General features: G+C 55.2%; 1 protein-coding gene and 1 long non-coding RNA gene across 3 annotated transcripts; one reads left to right on the top strand and one right to left on the bottom strand.

The window, feature by feature from the left end:
* Window positions 1-559: 559 nt before the first annotated feature.
* On the bottom strand, window positions 560-21,280 carry TYK2 (tyrosine kinase 2). 2 transcript variants are annotated; one of them, XM_032094480.1, is made up of 25 exons: window positions 21,226-21,280; window positions 20,782-20,784; window positions 19,897-20,082; window positions 18,404-18,527; window positions 17,819-17,963; window positions 16,863-17,026; window positions 15,729-16,098; window positions 14,742-14,915; window positions 13,964-14,121; window positions 13,038-13,161; window positions 12,753-12,945; window positions 12,406-12,512; window positions 11,236-11,424; window positions 10,173-10,260; window positions 9,974-10,101; window positions 9,143-9,278; window positions 8,436-8,587; window positions 8,206-8,356; window positions 5,329-5,426; window positions 4,896-5,088; window positions 4,449-4,567; window positions 3,654-3,826; window positions 3,441-3,558; window positions 1,882-1,992; window positions 560-803 (listed from the first exon to the last, which is right to left on the bottom strand). In XM_032094480.1, exons 1-25 carry the CDS (start codon window positions 21,278-21,280, stop codon window positions 669-671), a joined length of 3,594 nt encoding a protein of 1,197 aa, XP_031950371.1. In that variant the 3' UTR covers window positions 560-668. The 2 variants fall into 2 exon arrangements, with proteins under 2 accessions (XP_031950371.1, XP_031950370.1); XM_032094479.1 differs by lacking the exon at window positions 20,782-20,784 and having other exon boundaries at window positions 21,222-21,262.
* LOC116437128 lies at window positions 5,897-9,034 on the top strand. Its single transcript, XR_004237187.1, has 2 exons — window positions 5,897-5,991; window positions 8,407-9,034. It is a non-coding gene; the product is annotated as an uncharacterized LOC116437128 (long non-coding RNA).
* Window positions 21,281-22,121: the final 841 nt, after the last annotated feature.

Genomic DNA, 22,121 nt, shown 5'->3' with positions numbered 1-22,121 from the left:
TTTTTTTTTTTTTTTTTTTGGGTTTTCCACCCCTTCCATAAAATTTTTTGTGGGGGTTTCCCACATTCCATGGAATTTTGGGGTTTTTTCCCCACTTCTATGAATTTTTGGGGGTTTTTTTTCCCCACTTCCATGGATTTTTTTGGGTTTTTTCTCCCCTTTCATGGACTTTTTGGGGATTTTTTTCCCCCCCTTTCCATAAATTTTTTGGGGTTTTTTCTTCCCACTTCCATAAATTTTTGGGGTTTTTTTTTTCACCCCTTCCATGGATTTCTTTTTGGGGGTTTCCATGGATTTTTTGGGGTTTTTTTTCCCCACTTCCATAAATTTTTGGGGTTTTTTTTCCCCCTTCCATGGATCTTTTCGGGGGGGTTTCCACAGAATTTTTGGAGGTTTTTCCCCCCGCATTCCATGGAATTTTTTGGATTTTTTTCTCCCCACTTCCATGAATTTTTTTGGGGGGTTTCCAAGGATTTTTTTGGGTCCTTTTTTCCTCCTTCCATGGATTTTTTTTTCGGGGGTTTCCACAGAATTTTTGGAGTTTTTTTCCTCCCCATTCCACGGAATTTTTGGGGTTTTTTTTTTCCCCACTTCCATGAATTTTTTGGGGGTTTTCCCCCCCCATTCCACGGGATTTTCGGGAATTCCCCCCCCCGTCCCCCCTCCCCTCAGCAGAGGTTGAAGACGGAGGGCGCCTGGGCCCGATACTTCTCCTGGAAATTCCTCAGGATCGGGATGAGGTTGGGGAAGGCCGGGCGGAACGAGGCCTCGGCCTCCCAGCAGTTCTTCATCAGCCGGTAAACCTGGGAGGGGAGCAGCCATGGGAAACCGGGAAAAGCCCGGGAAAAGCGGGAAAAGCTGGGAAAAGCCCGGGAAAACCCTGGGAAAAGCCTGGGGAAAACCGGGAAAAGCCTGGGGAAAGCTGGGAAAAGCCCGGGAAAAGCCTGGGGAAAACCTGGGAAAAACCGGGAAAAGCCTGGGGAAAGCTGGGAAAAGCCTGGGAAAACCCCGGGAAAAGCAGCCCCAGCTTCCCCTCTGCCCCCAGGAATGTGCAGCCCTTCCCTTCCCTTCCCTTCCCTTCCCTTCCCTTCCCTTCCCTTCCCTTCCCTTCCCTTCCCCTTCCCCTTCCCCTTCCCCTTCCCCTTCCCCTTCCCTCCCCTTCCCACTTTCCTGCTCCCCTTTTCCCTCACTTCTCCCCCTTTCCCGTTTTCCTCCTTCTTTCTTCATTTTTCCTCCTTTTCTTCCCCGTTTTCCTCCTTTTCTTCCCATTTTTCCTCCTTTTCTCCCTATTTTTCCCCCTTTTCTTCCCCATTTTCCTCCTTTTCTTCCCCATTTTCCCTCCTCCTCCCACTTTTTCCCCTCCTCCTTTTTTCCCTTCCTCTCCCCCACTTCTCCTCCTTCTCTTCCCAATTTCCCTCCTTTTCTCCCCATTCCCTTTCCTTTCCCTTCCCGTTTTTCCTCTTTTCCCCTTCCCCACTTTTCCTCCTCCCCTTCCCTCCCCCTTTTCCCTCTTCCCCCTCCGTTTTCCCCCTCCTCCCATCCCTATTTCCCCCCTTTTCCCCCCTTTCCTCTTTCCCAATCCCCCTTTCCCCCCTTTTTTCCCCCCTTTTCCTCTTTCCCAATCCCCCTTTTCCCACTTTTCCTCTTTCCCAATCCCCCTTTTCCCACTTTTCCCCCTTTTCCTCTTTCCCAATCCCAATTTCCCCCTTTTTTCCCCCTTTTCCTCTTTCCCAATCCCCCTTTTCCCCCTTTTCCCCCTTTTTTTCCCCCTTTTCCTCTTTCCCAATGCCCCTTTTCCTGCTTTTTTCCCCCTTTTCCCCTTTCCCAATCCCCTTTTCCCCCTTTTCCCCTTTCCCAATCCCCTTTTCCCCCTTTTCCCACCTCGCAGGGACAATCCCGGGGCATGGGGAGCCTCCTGCCCCTCTCCAGGAGCTCGATCAGCCTCAGCACCGTCATCTGCCCCTGCGTGGCCCCGATCAGCTCCAGGAATTTCTGGGGAGGAAAAGGGAAAATTTGGGATCTCTCCGGGGATTTTTGGGGGGTTCCCCCCCCATTCCGTGGAATTTTTTCCCATTTTTCCTCCCTTCCATGGGGTTTTTTTGGGGGGGTTTTCCACCCCATTCCATGGATTTTTTGAGGGTTTTTCCCCCACTTTACATTCATTTTTTTGGGTTTTTTTCCCACTTTCATGGATTTTTTTGGGATTTCTTTCCCAACATTCCATGGATTTTTTAGCGTTTTTTTCCCCACGTTCCATTGATTTTCTGGGATTTTTTCCCCCACTATTCCATGGAATTTTTTGGGGGGGTTTCTTCCACACCATTCCATGGAATTTTTTGGGGGCTTTTCCCCCCCTTCCATGGAATTTTTTGGGTTTTTTCCCACCATTCCATGGAATTTTTTGGAGGCTTTCTTCCCCACCATTCCATAAATTTTTGGGGGTTTCTTCCCTACCATTCCATGGAATTTTTTTGGGATTTTTTTCCAACATTCCATGGATTTTTTGGGGTTTTTTTCCCCCACCATTCCATGGAATTTTTTGGGATTTTTTTTCCCCCCACATTCCATGAAATTTTTGGGGGGGGGGTTTTCCCCACCATTCCATGGAATTTTTTTGGGGTTTGTTTCCCGCCCCCTCCCTGCCCCCCCCCCCCGCCCCCCATATTCCTGCAGGGGAAACCAAAAAAACACAAAAAAACCACCAAAAACCCCCCCTTAAACCCAAAGAAAACCCGGGAATCCCCCTAAAACCCGGGAATCCCCTAAACCCCAGGAATCCCCCTGAAACCCAGGAATCCCCCAAAAGCCAGGAATCCCCTAAACCCCAGGAATCCCCCAAAAGCCAGGAATCCCCTAAACCCCAGGACTCCCCTAAAACCCAGGAATCCCCCTGAAACCCAGGACTCCCCTAAACCCCAGGAATCCCCCTGAAACCCGGGAATCCCCCTAAACCCCAGGAATCCCCTAAACCCCAGGAATCCCCTAAACCCCAGGAATGCCCCTAAACCCCAGGAATGCCCCTAAACCCCAGGACTCCCCTAAACCCCAGGAATCCCCCTAAAACCCCAGGAATCCCCTAAACCCCAGGAATCCCCCTAAACCCCAGGAATCCCCTAAACCCCATGAATCCCCTAAACCCCAGGAATGCCCCTAAACCCCAGGAATGCCCCTAAACCCCACGAATCCCCTAAACCCCAGGAATGCCCCTAAACCCCACGAATCCCCTAAACCCCAGGAATGCCCCTAAACCCCAGGAACGCCCCTAAACCCCACGAATCCCCTAAACCCCAGGATTCCCCTAAACCCCAGGAATGCCCCTAAACCCCACGAATCCCCTAAACCCCAGGAATGCCCCTAAACCCCAGGACTCCCCCTAAACCCCAGGAATCCCCCTATACCCCAGGACTCCCCCAAACCCCAGGCGCCCCAGCAGCACTCACGGCCGGGGGGCTGCTCCCGGCGTCGCAGCGCGTCAGCAGCTCGTAGAGCGTCACCCCGAAGGACCACACGTCCGAGGCGTAGTAGAACTTGCACTCCTTGAGGCACTCCGGGGCGTACCTGCGAGCGGCCGCGAGTTCGGAGCCGCCGCTTCCCCGGCCCCGTTCCCTCCCCCCTTTCCGGCCCCGTTCCCGGCGGATCCCGGCTGCCCTCACCAGAACACGGGGCTGTCGCCGTCCTCCCGGACCCGGTAATACTCGCGGCCCTCGGGCACGGCCTTGGCCAGGCCGAAGTCGCCGATCTTCACCACGTGCTCGTTCTCCAGCAGCACGTTCCGGGCTGCCAGGTCCCGGTGGATGTAGTGCAGGGAATGCAGGTAGGCCATGCCCTGGCGGAGGAAATGGGATGGCAGCGGGGTTTGGGAGGTTTGGAGAGGGGTTTTGGGGTGGTTTCAGTTGTTTTGGGAGGGATTTTGGGGGGGTTTGGCTCGGTTTTTTTTCTGGGGATCGGCCGCTTTTGTGGGCGGCGATCCCATTTTTTGAAGGGTTCATCCCTGGTTTTGGGGGAATTCGATCCCATTTCGGGGAGTTCAGCCTCATTTGTAGGTGTCAGTCCTGTTTTTTGGGGGGTTCAGCCCCCTTTTTTTTGGGGGGGGGAATCAGCCACATTTTTGGGAATTAAGCCCCATTTTGAGGTGTCAGTCCCGTTTTCTGGGGGGTTCATCCCTATTTTTTTTGGGAATTCAGCCACATTTTGGGGGCGTAACCCCCATTTTTGAGGTGTTCAATCCCATTTTTGGGAATTCAGCCCCATTTCCAAAGGGTCCAACACCAATTTTTTGGTGATTCAGCCACATTTTGGGGCCGTAACCCCCATTTTTAGCTGTTCAACCCCATTTCTTTGGGAATTCAGCCGCATTTTGGGGCCGTAACCCCCATTTTTGAGGTGCTCAAACCCGTTTTTTTGGAATAATCCCTTTTTTTTGGGATCCAGCCCCATTTTGGGCTCACCTCACAGATCTGCTGGGCAAAGAGCAGGAGGTGGGACAGGCTCAGGGGGTGCTTGGGCAGGAATTCCCGGAGGCTTCCGAGCGGGACGTATTCCATGATCAGCTGCACCACCTTGTCCCCTGGAAAAAACACTTGGGAATGTGGGGACCACCCTGAGAACCCCCAAATCCCTGCCAGGACGGAGATTTCCCACCAAAAAATGTGGGAATTGGGGTTTTTTAGCCTCTAACAACCAGATCTGGAGCTGGAAAATCCCACATGGATTGAGTCCCATGTCCCCCTCTGACCCCCTTGATGTCTCTCATCCTCATGGGAATTTGGGGACAACCCCAAATCCATTCCAGGACAGCGATTCCCGACCAAAAAATGTGGGAATTGGGGTTTTCAGCCTCTCTGTGGCCAAACACCGGATCTGGAGCTGGAAAATCCCGTGGGATTTTCCCTCACCCTGCTCGCTGCAGCACCCCTTGTACTTGACGATGTTCTCGTGGTACAGGGTCTTGAGGATCTGGATTTCCTTCTTCCAGGAGCTCAGGAGCTGGGGGCTGCTCCCGGATTTCAGGGATTTCACTGCCACCATCTCCCCGGTGCCGTCGTTGGTGGGGTCGTAGCAGCACAGGCTCACCTTCCCAAAGTGGCCCTGCAAGGGAGTTTTTTGGGAATTTTTTTGGCCATGGAAAGGAGGTTTTGGGGTTTCCCTGTGCCGGGAGAATCCAGAGAGGGCAATAAAGTTGGGGGATGGAGGAGGGCAAAATCAGCAGGGAAAAGGGGTTGAAGAGTGGAAATAGGGATTAAAATGTGGAATTTTGGATCCAGACAGGGAAAGGAGCTCTCCCAGCTTCCCCAGGCCCAGAATTCTGGAATTCAGGACGCCACTGACCTCCCCCAGCTCCCGGATTTTCTTCAGGTACCGCTTCTGGAAGACCGTGGGATCCGACACGGGGAAGTCGGGATTTACCGAGGTGATGTCCACGAGGTCTGGGAAGGACCTTGAGTTTTCCTTTTTTCCCTCTCTTTTTGCCTTTTCTATTACCTTTTTCCCCCTTTTTTGCCCTCTTTCCCCTCGACCTTTTTCCTTTTCTTCCTTTTCCCTCTCCCTTTTTAACTTTTTCCTCTCTTCCCCCCTCTTTTTTTAACCTTTCCCTCTCTTTTCTTCCCTTTTCCTACCTTTTTCCCCTCTTTCCCCCCTCATCCCTCTTTCCCCCCCGCCTTTTCCCCCTTCTTCCCCCTACCCCACCACCACATCCCCAACGCCTCTAGGATCCTCATCTCCCTTTTCCCCCACAAAATCCCGCGATTTCCCCGCTTTTCCCCTACAAAACCCAGGATTTTCCCCCTTTCCCTCACAAAATGCCGCGATTTCCCCGCTTTTCCCCTACAAAACCCAGGATTTTCCCCCTTTCCCCCACAAAATGCCGCGATTTTTCCCTTCCCGCCCCTCACAGAGAGGCTGGAGCCGGGTGAGATCCCTCACACCCCTTTTCCCCCACAAAACCCCGGGATTTTCCTGCTTCCCCGCCCCTCACGGCGCGGCTGGAGCCGGGTGAGATCCCTCACGCCCCTTTCCCCCACAGAACCCCAGGATTTTCCCCCTTTTCCCCTACAAAATGCCGCGATTTTCCCCTTCCCGCCCCTCACGGCGCGGCTGGAGCCGGGTGAGATCCCTCACGCCCCTTTCCCCCACAAAACACCGGGAATTTCCCTCACGGTGCGGCTGGAGCCGGGTGAGATCCCTCACGCTCCTTCTTCCCCACAAAACCCCGGGATTTTCCCCCACAAAATGCCGCGATTTTCCCCTTCCCGCCCCTCACGGAGCGGCTGGAGTCGGGTGAGATCCCCTCACGCCCCTTTCCCCCACAAAATGCCGCGATTTTCCCCTTCCCGCCCCTCACGGAGCGGCTGGAGTCGGGTGAGATCCCCTCACGCCCCTTTCCCCCACAAAACACCGGGATTTTCCTCCTTTCCCGCCCCTCACGGAGCGGCTGGAGCCGGGTGAGATCCCTCACACCCCTTTCCCCCACAAAACCCCAGGATTTTCCCCCTTTCCCTCACAAAATGCCGCAATTTTCCCCTTCCCGCCCCTCACGGCGCGGCTGGAGCCGGGTGAGATCCCTCACGCCCCTTTCCCCACAAAATCCCAGGATTTTTCCCCACAAAATGCCGCGATTTTTCTCCTTTCCCGCCCCTCACGGCGCGGCTGGAGCCGGGTGAGATCCCCTCACGCCCCTTTCCCCCACAAAACACCAGGATTTTCCCTCGCGGTGCGGCTGGAGCCGGGCGAGACCCCTCACGCTCCTTTTTCCCCCACAAAACCCCGGGATTTTCCTCCTTCCCCGCCCCTCACGGAGCGGCTGGAGCCGGGTGAGATCCCTCACGCCCCTTTCCCCCACAGAACACCAGGATTTTCCCCCTTTTCCCCATAAAATGCCGCGATTTTCCCCTTCCCGCCCCTCACGGAGCGGCTGGAGCCGGGTGAGATCCCTCACGCCCCTTTTCCCCCACAAAACACCGGGATTTTCCCTCACGGTGCGGCTGGAGCCGGGTGAGATCCCTCACGCCCCTTTCCCCCACAGAACCCCAGGATTTTCCCCCTTTTCCCCTACAAAATGCCGCGATTTTCCCCTTCCCGCCCCTCACGGCGCGGCTGGAGCCGGGTGAGATCCCTCACGCCCCTTTTCCCCCACAAAACACCGGGATTTTCCCTCACGGTGCGGCTGGAGCCGGGTGAGATCCCTCACGCCCCTTTCCCCCACAGAACCCCAGGATTTTCCCCCTTTTCCCCTACAAAATCCCGCGATTTCCCCCTTCCCGCCCCTCACGGCGCGGCTGGAGCCGGGTGAGATCCCTCACGCCCCTTTTCCCCCACAAAACACCAGGATTTCCCCCCTTTCCCTTACAAAATGCAGCGATTTTCCCCTTCTATCCCCTCACTGTGTGGCTGGAGCCGGGTGAGATCCCTCACGCCCCTTTTCCCCCACAAAACCGCAGGATTTTCCCCCTTTCCCCCACAAAACCCCGGGATTTTCCCCCTTTCCCTCACAAATGCCGCGATTTTCCCCTTCCCCGCCCCTCACAGAGAGGCTGGAGCCGGGTGAGATCCCTCACGCCCCTTTCCCCCACAGAACCCCAGGATTTTCCCCCTTTTCCCCACAGAATGCCGCGATTTTCCCCTTCCCGCTCCTCACGGAGCGGCTGGAGCCGGGTGAGATCCCTCACGCCCCTTTCCCCCACAAAACCCCAGGATTTTCCCTCACGGTGCGGCTGGAGCCGGGTGAGACCCCTCACACCCCTTTCCCCCACAAAACACCAGGATTTTCCCCCTTTCTCTCACAAAATCCCGCGATTTTCCCCTTACCGCCCCTCACAGAGAGGCTGGAGCCGGGTGAGATCCCTCACGTCCCTTTTCCCCACAAAACCCCAGGATTTTCCCCCTTTCCCTCACAAAATGCCGCGATTTTCCCCTTCCCGCCCCTCACGGAGCGGCTGGAGCCGGGTGAGATCCCTCACGCCCCTTTCCCCCACAAAACCCCGGGATTTTCCTTCACGGTGCGGCTGGAGCCGGGTGAGCTCCCCTCACGCCCCTTTCCCCCACAAAACCCCGGGATTTTCCCTCACGGCGCGGCTGGAGCCGGGTGAGATCCCCTCACGCCCCTTTTCCCCCACAAAATCCCGGGATTTTCCCTCACTGTGCGGCTGGAGCCGGGTGAGATCCCCTCACGCCCCTTTTCCCCCACAAAATCCCGGGATTTTCCCTCACTGTGCGGCTGGAGCCGGGTGAGATCCCTCAGGACGGTCCGGAAGGACGGACGCTCCACAGGGGTGTAATTGAGGCACTGGGAGATCAGCGAGGCCAATTCCCGGCAGGAAGGCTCCGGCAGCCGGTGCCTCTTCTCATAAAAACGCTCCTTCTGCGGGAAAACCGAAGCAAAAAAACTCACTCTCCAACCTTCAAATCCAGGCAGGAATGAGGAAAACAGCGGGAATCACCTCGGAGGGTGTCCGCTCCTTCAGCGGGACGTCGGCGTCGAAGCAGATTTCCAGGAGTGTTGTCCCAAAACTCCACTTGTCCGCGGCTGTGGTGAGGTTCCCGATATCCCGGACGCATTCCGGGGCGATCCAGGGAATTCTGTCCACGCGTTCTGAGGGGAGGATCCCACGGGAGAAGTGTTGGGATGGGGTGGGAATGAAATATTTTTATGTATTTATATCGTGTATAGAAGTATGGGATATTCGAGGTGTAAAATGTGGGATATTCAACAGAAAAATGTGGGCTATTCGAGATGGAAAATGTGGGATATTCAATAGAAAAATGTGGGATATTCGAGGTGGAAAATGTGGGATATTCAATAGAAAAATGTGGGATATTCAAGGTGGAAAATGTGGGATATTAAATAGAAAAATGTGGGATATTCAAGGTGGAAAATGTGGGATATTAAATAGAAAAATGTGGGATATTAAGGCTGTAAAATGTGGGCTATTCGAGGTGGAAAATGTGGGGTATTAAATACAAAACTAAGGAATATTAAAGGTGTAAAATATAGCATATTAAACATAAAAATATGGGATATTAAAGGTATAAAACATGAGATATTAAAGGTATAAACCATGGGATATTTAATATAAAATGATGGGATCCTGGACTTTCCCCCCGGAAATCCATCCCTGCCCCATTCCAGGCCGGGATGATCCCGTACCTTCCCGGGAGAGCACCGTGAAGCTGACCCCGGGATCGCTGAGCTTCACGAAGGGCACGGATCCGTCCTCCAGCCCTTTCCTGGCCAGCAGGATGTTCTTGGCACACACATTCCCATGCACCAGGTTCTTATCCTCCTGGGAAAAGCAGAGAGAAAAGGGAAAATTGGGAATTTTTTTCCCCAATTCAATTTTTCCCCCTCCCCCCCCCCCCAAAAAAAAATCTATTATTGTTTATTTATCGTGAATATTTTCCGGTTTTCTGATAATAAAATTCCCAATAATAAATTTCCCCACTAAAATTTTTTTCCCATAATAATTTTCCTATAATAAATTTACCAGTAATAAATTTCCCCATTAAAAAATCGCCATAATTTTCCCATAATAAATGTTCCAATAATAATTTTTCCAATGAAAAATTCCAACAGTTTCCCAATAATAAGCGAATATTGGGAAAAAAAAAATTGAGAAAGATCCCAGCGATGCCACAGGGCAAGGCGAAGCCTCTGGGATATAAAAGCTGGAATTCCTGGCTGGAATTTCACCTTCCTGTCTTGGGATTTTGCTCCGAAATCAACCCAAAACAGGGAATAAAACGATAAAAAGGGCTTTTCCAGCCCCGTTCCCAACTCCCTGCTCAGAATCCCATCCCCATCCCTCGCTTTTCCCAGCCCCAAAATGAATCCGTGGAGGACTGGAATTCCCAGAACGGGGAAGAAAGAGCGAGAATGGGCTGCAGGAAAGGCGGAATAATCCCCAAAATGGGGTTATTTCCTTGGAAAATGGAGGGGAAGCACTGCAGGACATCCACGAGAATTCCCAGCTGGAATTACCAGGTAGCTCAAGGCGCTTCCCAGCTGCTTGGCCACGGTGATTTTCCACCCCACGGAGATCCGGCCCTTCTCCTTGCGGAGCAGCACATCCAGGGGCCCGTGCTCCACAAACTCCTCCACCATGATGTCTGCGGGGAAAATCCGGGATGATCCCCCGGGATTCGGGCGGGAAAAGGGGCCGGGAATGTTCCGCACTTACTCTCGGAGCCGCGGACGCAGACGCCGTGCACGAAGGCCAGGTGCACGTGGGACACCTGGGACATGAGGCTGGCGCTCTCGAAGAACGCCTGCGGGGACAGCGGGAATGGCACGGGCATCCCGGCATTCCGGAGGGGCCGCAGAGCTCCCGGGAGCCCCATCCCAGGCTTTGGGAGCCAAATCCCAGGCTTTGGGAGCCAAATTCCAGCCCTTTTCGGAGCCCCATCCCAGGCTTTGGGAGCCCCATCCCAGCCCTTTTGGAGCCCCATCCCAGCCCTTTTGGAGCCCCATCCCAGCCCCTTTTGGAGCCCCATCCCAGGCTTTGGGAGCCCCATCCCAGGCTTTTGGAGCCCCATCCCAGGCTTTGGGAGCCAAATCCCAGGCTTTGGGAGCCAAATTCCAGCCCTTTTCGGAGCCCCATCCCAGGCTTTTGGAGCCCCATCCCAGGCTTTGGGAGCCAAATCCCAGGCTTTGGGAGCCAAATTCCAGCCCTTTTCGGAGCCCCATCCCAGGCTTTGGGAGCCCCATCCCAGCCCCTTTTGGAGCCCCATCCCAGCCCCTTTTGGAGCCCCATCCCAGCCCCTTTGGAGCCAAATTCCAGCCCCCTTTGGAGCCCCATCCCAGCCCCTTTGGGAGCCCCATCCCAGGCTTTGGGAGCCCCATCCCAGCCCTTTTGGAGCCCCATCCCAGCCCCTTTGGAGCCCCATCCCAGGCTTTGGGAGGCAAATTCCAGCCCCCTTTGGAGCCCCATCCCAGCCCCTTTGGATCCCCATCCCAGCCCCCTTTGGAGCCCCATCCCAGGCTTTGGGAGGCAAATTCCAGCCCCCTTTGGAGCTCCATCCCAGCCCCTTTTGGAGCCCCATCCCAGCCCTTTTGGAGCCACATCCCAGCCTTTCTGGAGCCACATCCCACCCTTTCCAGATCCGTTTTCCAGCCCTTTTGTGGCCACATTCCAGCCCTGGGATCCCCATTCCAGCCCTTCTGGGGCCACCTTCCAGCCCTTTTGGATCCCTATCCCACCCCCCCAAATCCATGTTTTCCCCCAAATCCCGGGCAGGGCTCACCAGGGCGATGTCCCTGTGGCTGGGATCCAGCACTTTGAGCACCACGTGCAGCTCCCGGCTGTTGTTGTTGTTCTGCTCCGTGGAAAAATACTCGGCCTCGTCGTCGTTCCCGGAATTCCCGAAATTCCCGCAGACGCTCAGGACCCCGTCGTAGATGTTGGTGTGGGTGCCCTGGCCTAGGTGGGCCCGCTGGGAAAAGGGGGAAAAACGGGAGCTGTTGGACCTTGGGAATGTGGGAATTCTCATCTGGAACTTCCCTCTGCGTCCCACTGTGGGAAAAAGCCGCTTCCGTGGGGGTTTTTCCCTCCTTTTTCCTTGGAAAGGGAAGGGAGGAAACAGCAAATCCATCCCGCTGGCTGGGCCAGGGGTGTGGGAGCATCCTGGGATCTGGAGGGAATCCCAGGAAAGCAGAGCTGATCCCTCCATTCCCAAGAATCCCAGGAAAGTAGAGAGGATTCCTCCACCTCTCCCAGTGAATCCCGGGAATCAGAGCAGTGAAATTCCCAGGAATCAGCGAGGATTCCTCCACCTCCCCCAGTGAATCCCAGGAATCAGAGTGGTGAAATTCCCAGGAATCAGCGAGGATTCCTCCACCTCCCCCAGTGAATCCCGGGAATCAGAGCAGTGAAATTCCCAGGAATCAGCGAGGATTCCTCCACCTCCCCCAGTGAATCCCGGGAATCAGAGCAGTGAAATTCCCGGGAATCAGCGAGGATTCCTCCACCTCCCCCAGTGAATCCTGGGAATCAGAGCAGTGAAATTCCCAGGAATCAGAGAGGATTCCTCCACCTCCCCCAGTGAATCCCAGGAACCAGAGCGGTGAAATTCCCGGGAATCAGCGAGGATTCCTCCACCTCCCTCAGTGAATCCTGGGAATCAGAGCAGTGAAATTCCCGGGAATCAGCGAGGATTCCTCCACCTCCCCCAGTGAATCCCAGGAACCAGAGCGGTGAAATTCCCGGGAATCAGCGAGGATTCCTCCACCTCCCCCAGTGAATCCCAGGAAACCAGAGCAGTGAAATTCCCGGGAATCAGCGAGGATTCCTCCACCTCCCCCAGTGAATCCCAGGAATCAGAGCGGTGAAATTCCTGGGAATCAGAGAGGATTCCTCCACCTCCCCCAGTGAATCCCAGGAGACCAGAGCAGCGGAAATCCCGGGAAAGCAGCACCTGCGTGATCTCGTTCTTGCGGATCTGGTGGAAGCTGAGCTGGGTGAGGTTCAGGATCTGCTTCCCGTTATCCTTCGCCTTCCTGGTGATCAGCAGGTCCGAGATCTCTGGGAAAAGAGGGAATGGGAACCCCGTGAGCTCCCTGAGAATGCCAGGAGAGCAGAGCTGGTCCCTTCATTCCCAGGGTGAATCCCAGGGAAGCAGGGCTCCCTCCATCCATCCCTGGGAATCCCAGGAAAGCAGAGTGGATTCCCTCCACCTCCCCCAGTGAATCCCGGGAGTCAGAGCAGCGAAAATCCCAGGAATTCCGGCCGTTCCCGATCCCGAGGGATGATCCCTGTCCTCACCTCCCGGCTTGGGCGGGCAGCACCTCTTCACTGTGAAGTTTTCCTCGCCGGATTTGAGGGTGCAGCCCTTGAGCACATCCAGGAGTTCCCGCAGGGTCGGGAATTCCCGATCCCAGCCTTCCAGCACGAAGGAATCCCCCTTCTTCTGGATCCGGAATTGCCGGTACTTGAAGGCTCCCGGCGTTCCAGGAGCCTGGAAAAGTGGGATCGAGGCAGGAGTTGAAGGCACAAAGCTCCCAGAGCTGGCAGTTCCCGGGAATTCTGAGCTGGGAATCGCATCCCTACCTGCTGCTGGCTCCTCTTGAGCACGGAGAGGATCATCCGGTTGAAATCCAGGACGCTCCAGCGGAGGATGTAGAGCCCTTCCTCCGGCTCTTCCCGGCGGAGCTTGGCAAAAACGAACTCCTCCCTGGAAAAGGGAGGGAGGGCATGGATTGGGATGAGCCCCGAGGGCAGGGGATGGATTGGGATGAGCCCCAAGGGCAGGGAATGGATTGGGATAAGCTCCTGAGGAAAAGAAATTAATTGGGATGAGCCCCGAGGACAGAGAATGATTTGGGATGAATCTAAAGGACATGGAATGGCTCTGGGAGAGCTCCAGGGACACCTGGATGAGCCCTGAGGACACCTGGATGAGCCCTGAGGACAGGGAATGATTTGAGATGAATCTGAAGGACACCTGGATGAGCCCCAAGGACAGGGAATGATTTGGGATGAATCTGAAGGACATGGAATGGCTCTGGGAGAGCTCCAGGGACACCTGAATGAGCCTTGAGAACATGGAATGATTTGGGATGAGCCCTGAGGACACCTAGATGAGCCCTGAGGACAGGGAATGATTTGGGATGAGCCCTGAGGACACCTGGATGAGCCCTGAGGACAGGGAATAATTTGGGATGAGCCCTGAGGACAGGGAATGATTTGGGATGAGCCCTGAGGACACCTGGATGAGCCCCAAGGACAGGGAATGATTTGAGATGAATCTGAGGACAGGGAATGATTTGGGATGAATCTGAAGGACACCTGGATGAGCCCTGAGGACAGAGAATGGCTCGGGATGAACCCAAAGGAAATGAAACAGCCAGGGACCACCCCAAGGACGCGGAACAGCTCCGGGATGATCCCCAGGGATCCGGGATGATCCCCAGGGATCCAGGATGATCCCCCAGGATCCCGGATGATCCCTGGGATCGCAGGGAAGCCGCACTCACTGCATGGGCCCGTGGATGCCGTGGTGCAGGCTCAGCAGCAGCCGCGGCGGGGCCACGTCGTGGCACAGGTAATGGCTGGAGTCGGCCGTCAGCCGGAAATATCCGTCCACCAGCGACACCAGGGACAGCGCGCTGCCGGGGCACGGCAGCTGCACCTCCTGGGGAGGAGAGCAGGAAACGCTCGGAAAGTCCTCGGAAAACTCCTGGGAAACCCTCAGGAGACCCTCAAAAAACTCTCAGAAAAGCCCTGGAAAACTCTTGGGAAAAAACCGCTCTTAAAGGCCTCGGGAAACCCTCAGAAAACCCTCATAAAACCCATGGAAAACCCTCAGGAAACCCTCAGGAAACCCATGGAAAACCCTCAGGAAACCCTTGCAAAACCCGTGGAAAACCCTCAGGAAACCCTCATAAAACCTGTGGAAAACCCTCAGGAAACCCTCATAAAACCTGTGGAAAACCCTCAGGAAACCCTCACAAAACCCATGGAAAACCCTCAGGAAACCCTCATAAAACCTGTGGAAAACCCTCAGGAAACCCATGGAAAACCCTCAGGAAACCCCTGGAAAACCTTTGGGAAAACTCTTGGGAAACCTTTGGAAAACTCTCAGCAAACCCTTGGAATAAAACACCCATAAAACCCTTGGATAACCCTTGGAAAACCCTTGGAAAAACCTCAAAAACCCCCATAAAAACCCTCACTCCTCCCAGCGCTGCCTCTTCCCCATCCGGGAAGAAAAATTCCATGATCCCAACATCCGAGGGATGCATCCCCACCCACCAGGCACTCGTTGTCCTGCCGGTGGATGCAGATCCTGGAATCCTTGACCACCACGTGCGTGATTTCCCGGAAATCGCAGAAATGGCACCACTGGGGCTCGGCCGGCGGCGCCTCCGGCTCCTTATTCCCGCTTTTCCTCCCAAAATATCCACGCTGGGAGAAGTTTTCCACGCTCTGTGGGGAGAATTCCAGGTTTTTCCTGCTACTGGGAAGGGTTTGGGGTGGGGAGGTGGGTACTGGGGAAACTGGGATGAGCTGGAGGCTGAGGGGAAGTGTGGGAGCACAAAGTTGGGATGGGGTGGATTGGGGCTTTGGGATCAGGTGGGATTTGGGGTGATCCCACGTGGATTTGGGGGGTTTTGGGGTGGGATTGGGGGTTTTGGGGTGTCTGTGGATGGAGCTTTGGGATCAGGTGGGATTTGGGGTGATCCCATGTGGATTTGGGGGTTTTGGGGTGTCTGTGGATGGAGTTTTGGGATCAGGTGGGATTTGGGGTGATCCCACATGGATTTGGGGGGTTTTGGGGTGTCTGTGGATGGAGCTTTGGGATCAGGTGGGATTTGGGGTGACCCCACATGGATTTGGGGGGTTTTGGGGTGGGATTGGGGGTTTTGGGGTATCTGTGGATAGAGCTTTGGGATCAGGTGGGATTTGGGGTGATCCCACATGGATTTGGGGGGTTTTGGGGTGTCTGTGGATGGAGCTTTGGGATCAGGTGGGATTTGGGGTGACCCCACATGGATTTGGGGGGTTTTGGGGTGGGATTGGGGGTTCTGGGGTGTCTGGGGATGCACAAGCCGAGGAGAAGGAGATGGTGTGGGAATGGATTTGGATGGGAATGCTGGGAAAGGCTCCAGGCAAACTGGGAGGAACTGGAAAAAGAACTCGAGGAACGCTCAGAGCGCCCCAGCACCGCAAACCGAGGGGAAAAAAAACGGGATTTGGGTCGGGAATGGCTCATCCCAAAACCACCTCATCCCAACCCACCTCTCCGGCCACCGGCCGCCACTGGATCCCTCCGGTGCCGGTGACCAGGACGTGGTGAGTGACCGGAAAATCCCTCGGGATCGGCAGCCGCTCCCGGCTCCCGTTGGCGCAGAGCGGCCCCTTCTCCCCTTCGGACGCCGTTTCCAGGGAAAACGCCGGGAAAAGCTCGCTCCCAAATCCGGGAGCCAGGTGTTCCAGGGTGGCCAGGTACTTGTACATCACGTCCCGCTCCGACAGCTTCCCGGCGGCCACCGTGTGCCGCTGGAAGTGCCGCAGGAAGCGGCGGAAGACGTTCTTCATCCGGAAGCGCGTCAGGAAGTTGTTCTGCTGGATCTGGCGGCGGAAGGAGCGCGGGATGCAGTCCTTGAAGCTGCCAAGAAACGGCGGGAAAAACCTCAAAAAACCCTCGGAAAACTCTCAGAAAACCCTCGGAAAACTCTGAGGAAACCCTTGGAATAAAACACCCTGAAAACCCTTGGAAAACCTTCTAAAAATTCCCGGAAAACCCTTGGAAAACTCTGAGGAAACCCCTGCAATAGAACACCCAGAAAACCTTTGGAAAACCCTCCAAAAGTTCTTGGAAAGCCCTTGGAAAACCCTTGGAAAACTCTGAGGAAACCCTTGGAATAAACCACCCAGAAAAGCCTTGGAAAACCCTCCAAAAATTCTTGGAAAACCCTTGGCAAACTGAGGAAACCCTTGGAATAAACCACCCAGAAAAGCCTTGGAAAACCTTCTAAAAATTCCCAGAAAACCCTTGGAAAACTCTGAGGAAGCCTTGGAATAAACCATCCAGAAATCCCTTGGAAAACTCTGAGGAAACCCTTGGAATAAAACACCCAGAAAACCCTTGGAAAACCTTCTAAAAATTCCCGGAAAACCCTTGGAAAACTGAGAAAAACCTTGGAATAAACCACCCAGAAAACCCTTGGAAAACTCTGAGGAAACCCTTGGAATAAACCACCCACAAAACCCTTGGAAAACCCTTGGAAAACCCTTGGAAAACCTCGGCTGGGAAGAGGTCGGGACGCGCCGGTGGCGAGGGAGGAAACGCGGCTTCCCCGGAGCGAGGGAAACGAGGAAGGAAAAGGGGAAAAGCGGGGAGAAACGCCTCTGGAAAAGCGGGAATTTCACCTGTACTTCCTGGCCACCTCCTCCAGGGAAATGCCCTTCTTGATGGCGATGTGGGAGAGGTGCAGCACGGCCATTCCCAAACTTTCGTTCTTGAACCTCTGGATCTCTGGCTCGCTCTGGAAATCCTTCAGGGACGCGACGTCGTTGATGAACTCGAATTTCCCCTGGCCAAAAATCGGGGGGGGAAAATCAGCCCCGAGCTCATTTCCTTTCCTTGGGGGTTTTGGGGTTTGGTTTTTTTAAATTTAAAAGGAATCAAATTCCCCTTAAAAGGTTAAAAAATGATCCCGTGGAATTACGGGATCCCACCCCAATCCCAGCGGGATCAAAGCTTTCCAAAGGGAAGACTCAGGGGGGTGTTAATCCCTAAATAAACCCCTGGGGGCGGAAAAAGGGATCCTGAGCCAAATCCGGGTGGATTGAGGGGAATCAATCCTGGTTTTTCCCAAATCCAGCCGGATTGAGGGAAATCAATCCCGGTTTTTCCCAAATCCAGCTGGATTGAAGGAAATTAATCCCATTTTTTCCCAAATCCGGCTGGATTGAGGAAAATCATCCCGGTTTTTCCCAAATCCAGCTGGATTGAGGGAAATCAATCCCATTTTTTCCCCAAATCCAGCTGGATTGAGGGAAATCAATCCCATTTTTTCCCCAAATCCAGCCGTATTGAGGGGAATCAATCCCGGTTTTTCCCAAATCCAGCTGGATTGAGGGAAATCAATCCCGGTTTTTCCCAAATCCAGATGGATTGAGGGAAATCAATCCCATTTTTTCCCCAAATCCAGCCGTATTGAGGGGAATCATCCCGGTTTTTCCCAAATCCGGCCGGATTGAAGGAAATCAATCCCATTTTTTCCCCAAATCCGACTGGATTGAGGGGAATCATCCCGGTTTTTCCCAAATCCAGCTGGATTGAAGGAAATCAATCCCATTTTTTCCCAATCCAGCCCCGTCACCTGCTCAAACAGGTACTCGAAGGAGGATCTGTCCAGTAAAGCTCCTCCAGGGGGTTTCTCCTCGGGAGAATCCCCCGGGCGCGGCACATTCCGGAAAACCGCCGGCTCCTTGTCGTTCATGCCGTGCCAGTTCCGGAAATAATACCTGGAATGGGAAGAGGAAAGGAGGAGAGGGGCTGGGAGTCACATTCCGGGCTGGAATCGGTGGATTTGGGTTTGTTTTTTTTTTTTAAGGAATAAAACGTCTTGGAAGCACAGAGGAATCAGCCACATTCCTAAAACAAACGGGATGTGAGCACAGGGAACGAATCCGAACCGGGAATGAAGGGCAGCAGCCTCCTCCAGCCTGGAACGGGATCATTTCAACCTTTTCCCATCCCTTTTTAGGATCCCTGGCGCTCCCAAAACCCTTTGGAAGAGCCGCTGTTGGGAAGTCCCCACGCTGGGAGGAGGAGACTGAGGAAGAGCGGGAATAAGGACAGGGATTTTTCCACACTGCTGGGAGAGCTTTCCCAAGGGTTTTGCCCCGATTCCACCCACAGGGATGGGGTTGGGAATGGGAATGGGCACGGGAGGGGGCCTCACCTCATCCTGAAGATCAGGTTGACGCTGGTGTCCTTCCCGATGTGGAACTGGTGGTTGGGCGGGAGCCAGATCCGGCTCTGGGGGTCGTAGAGGGCGAAGAGGCTGTAGCAGAGCGGGGTAATTCCTGCCGGGAATGCCACAGATCCCATCTTCCATGGGGGGGAAAAAAAACCCCCACCCCGTTTTCCCAAAAAAAACCCCCTCGGGAGGGGGAAAAAAAAAATAAAGCCCAGAGAGTCCCGAAAAGCGGGAAAGGGCAGCTGGGATGAGGGGGTATTCCCAGAAAAACCGGAATTCCAGAGGGGGTTTTGTTCCCAAGGGACCGGAACTCGGCTGGTTTAATTCCCAAGGAGCAAAATTCCGGCTGCTTTAATTCCCAACGAGCCCAAGCCCAGCCAGTTTCATTCCCGGTAAACCCGAACTCGGCAGGTTTTTATTCCCAAAAAATAAACCAAACCACAAAATCCAGTGGGTTTTATTCCCAAGAAAGCCCTGGGGATCAGAAACCTGGGAATTTCTCAGCCTTGGGAAGGAATCCAGTCGGGATCTGGTGCTCCCTGGGAATTCCTGGTGTTTTCCCTGGAAAATCTGACTTTCCCTGGGAATTCCTGGTGTTTTCTTTGGGAATTCCTGGTGTTCCCTGGGAATTCCTGGTGTTTTCCTCAGAAAATCTGGTGTTCTCGGGAATTCCTCAGCCTCGGGGCAGGACGCAGTGGGAACCCCCCTGCCCCATTCCCTGTCCCTCAGAAAACTGGAAATCCCTCGGCAAACCGGGGAATCCCTCGGCAAACCGGGAATCCCTCAGAAAACCGGGAATCCATCAGAAAACCGGGGAATCCCTCGGCAAACTGGGAATCCTTCAGCAAACCAGGAATCCTTCAGAAAACCAGGAATCCATCAGAAAACTGGGGAATCCCTCGGCAAACCGGGAATCCCTCGGCAAACTGGGAATCCCTCAGAAAACCGGGAATCCCTCGGCAAACCGGGAATCCCTCGGCAAACCAGGAATCCCTCAGAAAACCGGGAATCCCGCAGCAAACCGGGAACCCCTCAGAAAACCGGGAATCCCTCGGCAAACCGGGAATCCTTCAGCAAACCGGGAATCCCTCAGCAAACCGGGAATCCATCAGAGAACCGGGAATCCATCAGAGAACCAGGAATCCCACAGCAAACCGGGAATCCCTCGGCAAACCGGGAATCCATCAGCAAACCGGGAATCCCTTGGCAAACCGGGAATCCCTCAGCAAACCGGGAATCCCTCGGCAAACCGGGAATCCATCAGAGAACCGGGAATCCCACAGCAAACCGGGAATCCCTTGGCAAACCGGGAATCCCTCAGCAAACCGGGAATCCATCAGAGAACCGGGAATCCCACAGCAAACCGGGAATCCCTCAGAAAACTGGGAATCCCTTGGCAAACCGGGAATCCCTCAGCAAACCGGGAATCCTTCAGAAAACCGGGAATCCTTCGGCAAACCGGGACCGCCGCTCACCGATCCTGCGGGAGAGGTCGATGCAGATTTCCTCGGCGCTGAGGGATCCTTGGGAATAAACCCGGCAGCGTTCCCGCTCCTCATCCCCGCTCCAGTGCAGGAACACCTTGACCCCGGAGCCGGCCGGGAATCCGCAGCCTTCGGCCTCGGCCTTCACCCCGCGCTGGCACAGCGGCATGGCGGCGCCTTCCCGAGGGGGGAAAAGCAGGGATGAGGCTCCGGAATGGAATTCCCGAGGCTCCCAGAGCCTGGGATGCACCAGGGGGGAAAAGGGGGAAGCAGCGGGAAAGGGGTCGGGATCTCCTGGATCCGCTTCCCGCCTCTTCCATCCAGAGAAATCCCAGTGAAACCAGTTCGGCCCAGTGACAGTGGAGGGATGGGGATGAGGGAGATGGGACGGAGCAAATTCTGAGGGTTTTTTTTTGGGGGGAAAAGGGTGGATTTTGGAGGCATTCCCAGCTCGTTCCCAGATGGATTTTGGAGGCGTTTCGTGGTGGATTTGGGGATTTTCAGGAGGGATTTCGGACCCGTCTCAGGGTGGAATTTGGACCCTTTTTGAGGTGGATTTAGATTCGTGTCAGGACGGATTTAGATCCGTTCTGGAGTGGATTTTGACCCATTTTGGGGTGGATTTTGACCCACTTGGGGGTGGATTTTTAACCCACTTGGGGGTGAATTTCTGATCCATTCCAGGGTAGATTTTGACCCATCTTGGGGTGGATTTTGACCCGCTTGGGGGTGAATTTCTGACCCATTCCAGGGTGGATTCTGACCCATTTTGGGGTGGATTTTGACCCACTTGAGGGTGGATTTTTAACCCACTTGGGGGTGAATTTCTGATCCATTCCAGGGTAGATTTTGACCCATCTTGGGGTGGATTTTGACCCGCTTGGGGGTGAATTTCTGACCCATTCCAGGGTGGATTTTGACCCATTTTGGAATGGATTTCTGACCCACTTCAAGACGAAACTTTCACCCGTTTCAGAGTAGATTTTGACCCACTTCAAGCTGAAATTTAGACCCATCTTGGGGTGGATTTTGACCCATTTCACACTCTCAGAAGAGGTTTTTCCCCCCACACCCCCACTCAGTACCGAGGCCCGTCCCCTCCCTCCCCCCCGCTCCGCTTGGTACCGGCCCCGTCCCCTCACAGGGTTGGTTCCGGGCCCCCCCCGGTTGGTCCCGCCCTCCCCCCGGTTGGAACCGACCCCTGTCCCCCCTCCCCGGTTGGCATCAGCCCCCCGTTGTCCCCCGGTTGTCCCCGGGCCCTGTCCCCCTCCCTGTGTTGGTACCGACCCCCCCCCCCCGGTTCCCCCCGTTGGTACCGGCCCCGGCCCGGCCGCCGCTCCGGCTCCCTCCGCCCCGCAGAGCCGCCGCCTCCCATTGGCCCGGAGAGACGCGCGCTGCCATTGGCCCGCAACGCGGCCAGGCCACGCCCACGCGCCTGCGCCTCATGGGTGGGGCCGCGCGATGAGAAACGATCTGATTGGCTGAGGGGCGGGAGGGGGCGGGGCCTTGAGGGGGCGGGGCTTGAGGGGGCACAGCTGGATCCGGAATGGGGGAGGGGGGCAACAGCTGGATCCGGAATGGGGGGAACAGCTGGATCCGGAATGGGGGAGGGGGCACAGCTGGATCCGGAATGGGGGGAACAGCTGGATCCGGAATGGGGGAGGGGGCACAGCTGGATCTGGAATGGGGGGAACAGCTGGATCCGGAATGGGGGCAGGCACAGCTGGATCCGGAATGGCGGGGGAACAGCTGGATCCAGAATGGGGGGGGGAACAGCTGGATCCGGAATGGGGGAGGGGGCACAGCTGGATCCGGAATGGGGGGGAACAGCTGGATCCAAAATTAGGGGTGCTGGAAGGGGCACCGCTGGACCCAAAGCCATGGGCACAGCTGGATCTGGAATTGGGGGGGGAACAGCTGGATCTGGAATGGGGGAGGGGGCACAGCTGGATCTGAAAGGGGGAGCACAGCTGGATCCAGAATGGGGGAGGGGGCACAGCTGAATCCAGAATGGAGGGGGCACAGCTGGATCCAGAATGGGGGAGGGGGCACAGCTGGATCCGGAATGGGGGGGCACAGCTGGATCTGAAAGGGGAGGGGGCACAGCTGGATCCAAAGCCATGGGCACAGCTGGATCTGGAATGGGGGGGGGGTCACAGCTAGATCCAAAATGAGGGGTGCTGGAAAGGGCACAGCTGGACCCAAAGCCACGGGCA

This window comes from Corvus moneduloides, chromosome 32, assembly GCF_009650955.1.
Source record: "Corvus moneduloides isolate bCorMon1 chromosome 32, bCorMon1.pri, whole genome shotgun sequence".
In the NCBI taxonomy this organism is placed as follows: domain Eukaryota; kingdom Metazoa; phylum Chordata; class Aves; order Passeriformes; family Corvidae; genus Corvus; species Corvus moneduloides.
This window is presented reverse-complemented; position numbering and strand designations above follow the sequence as displayed.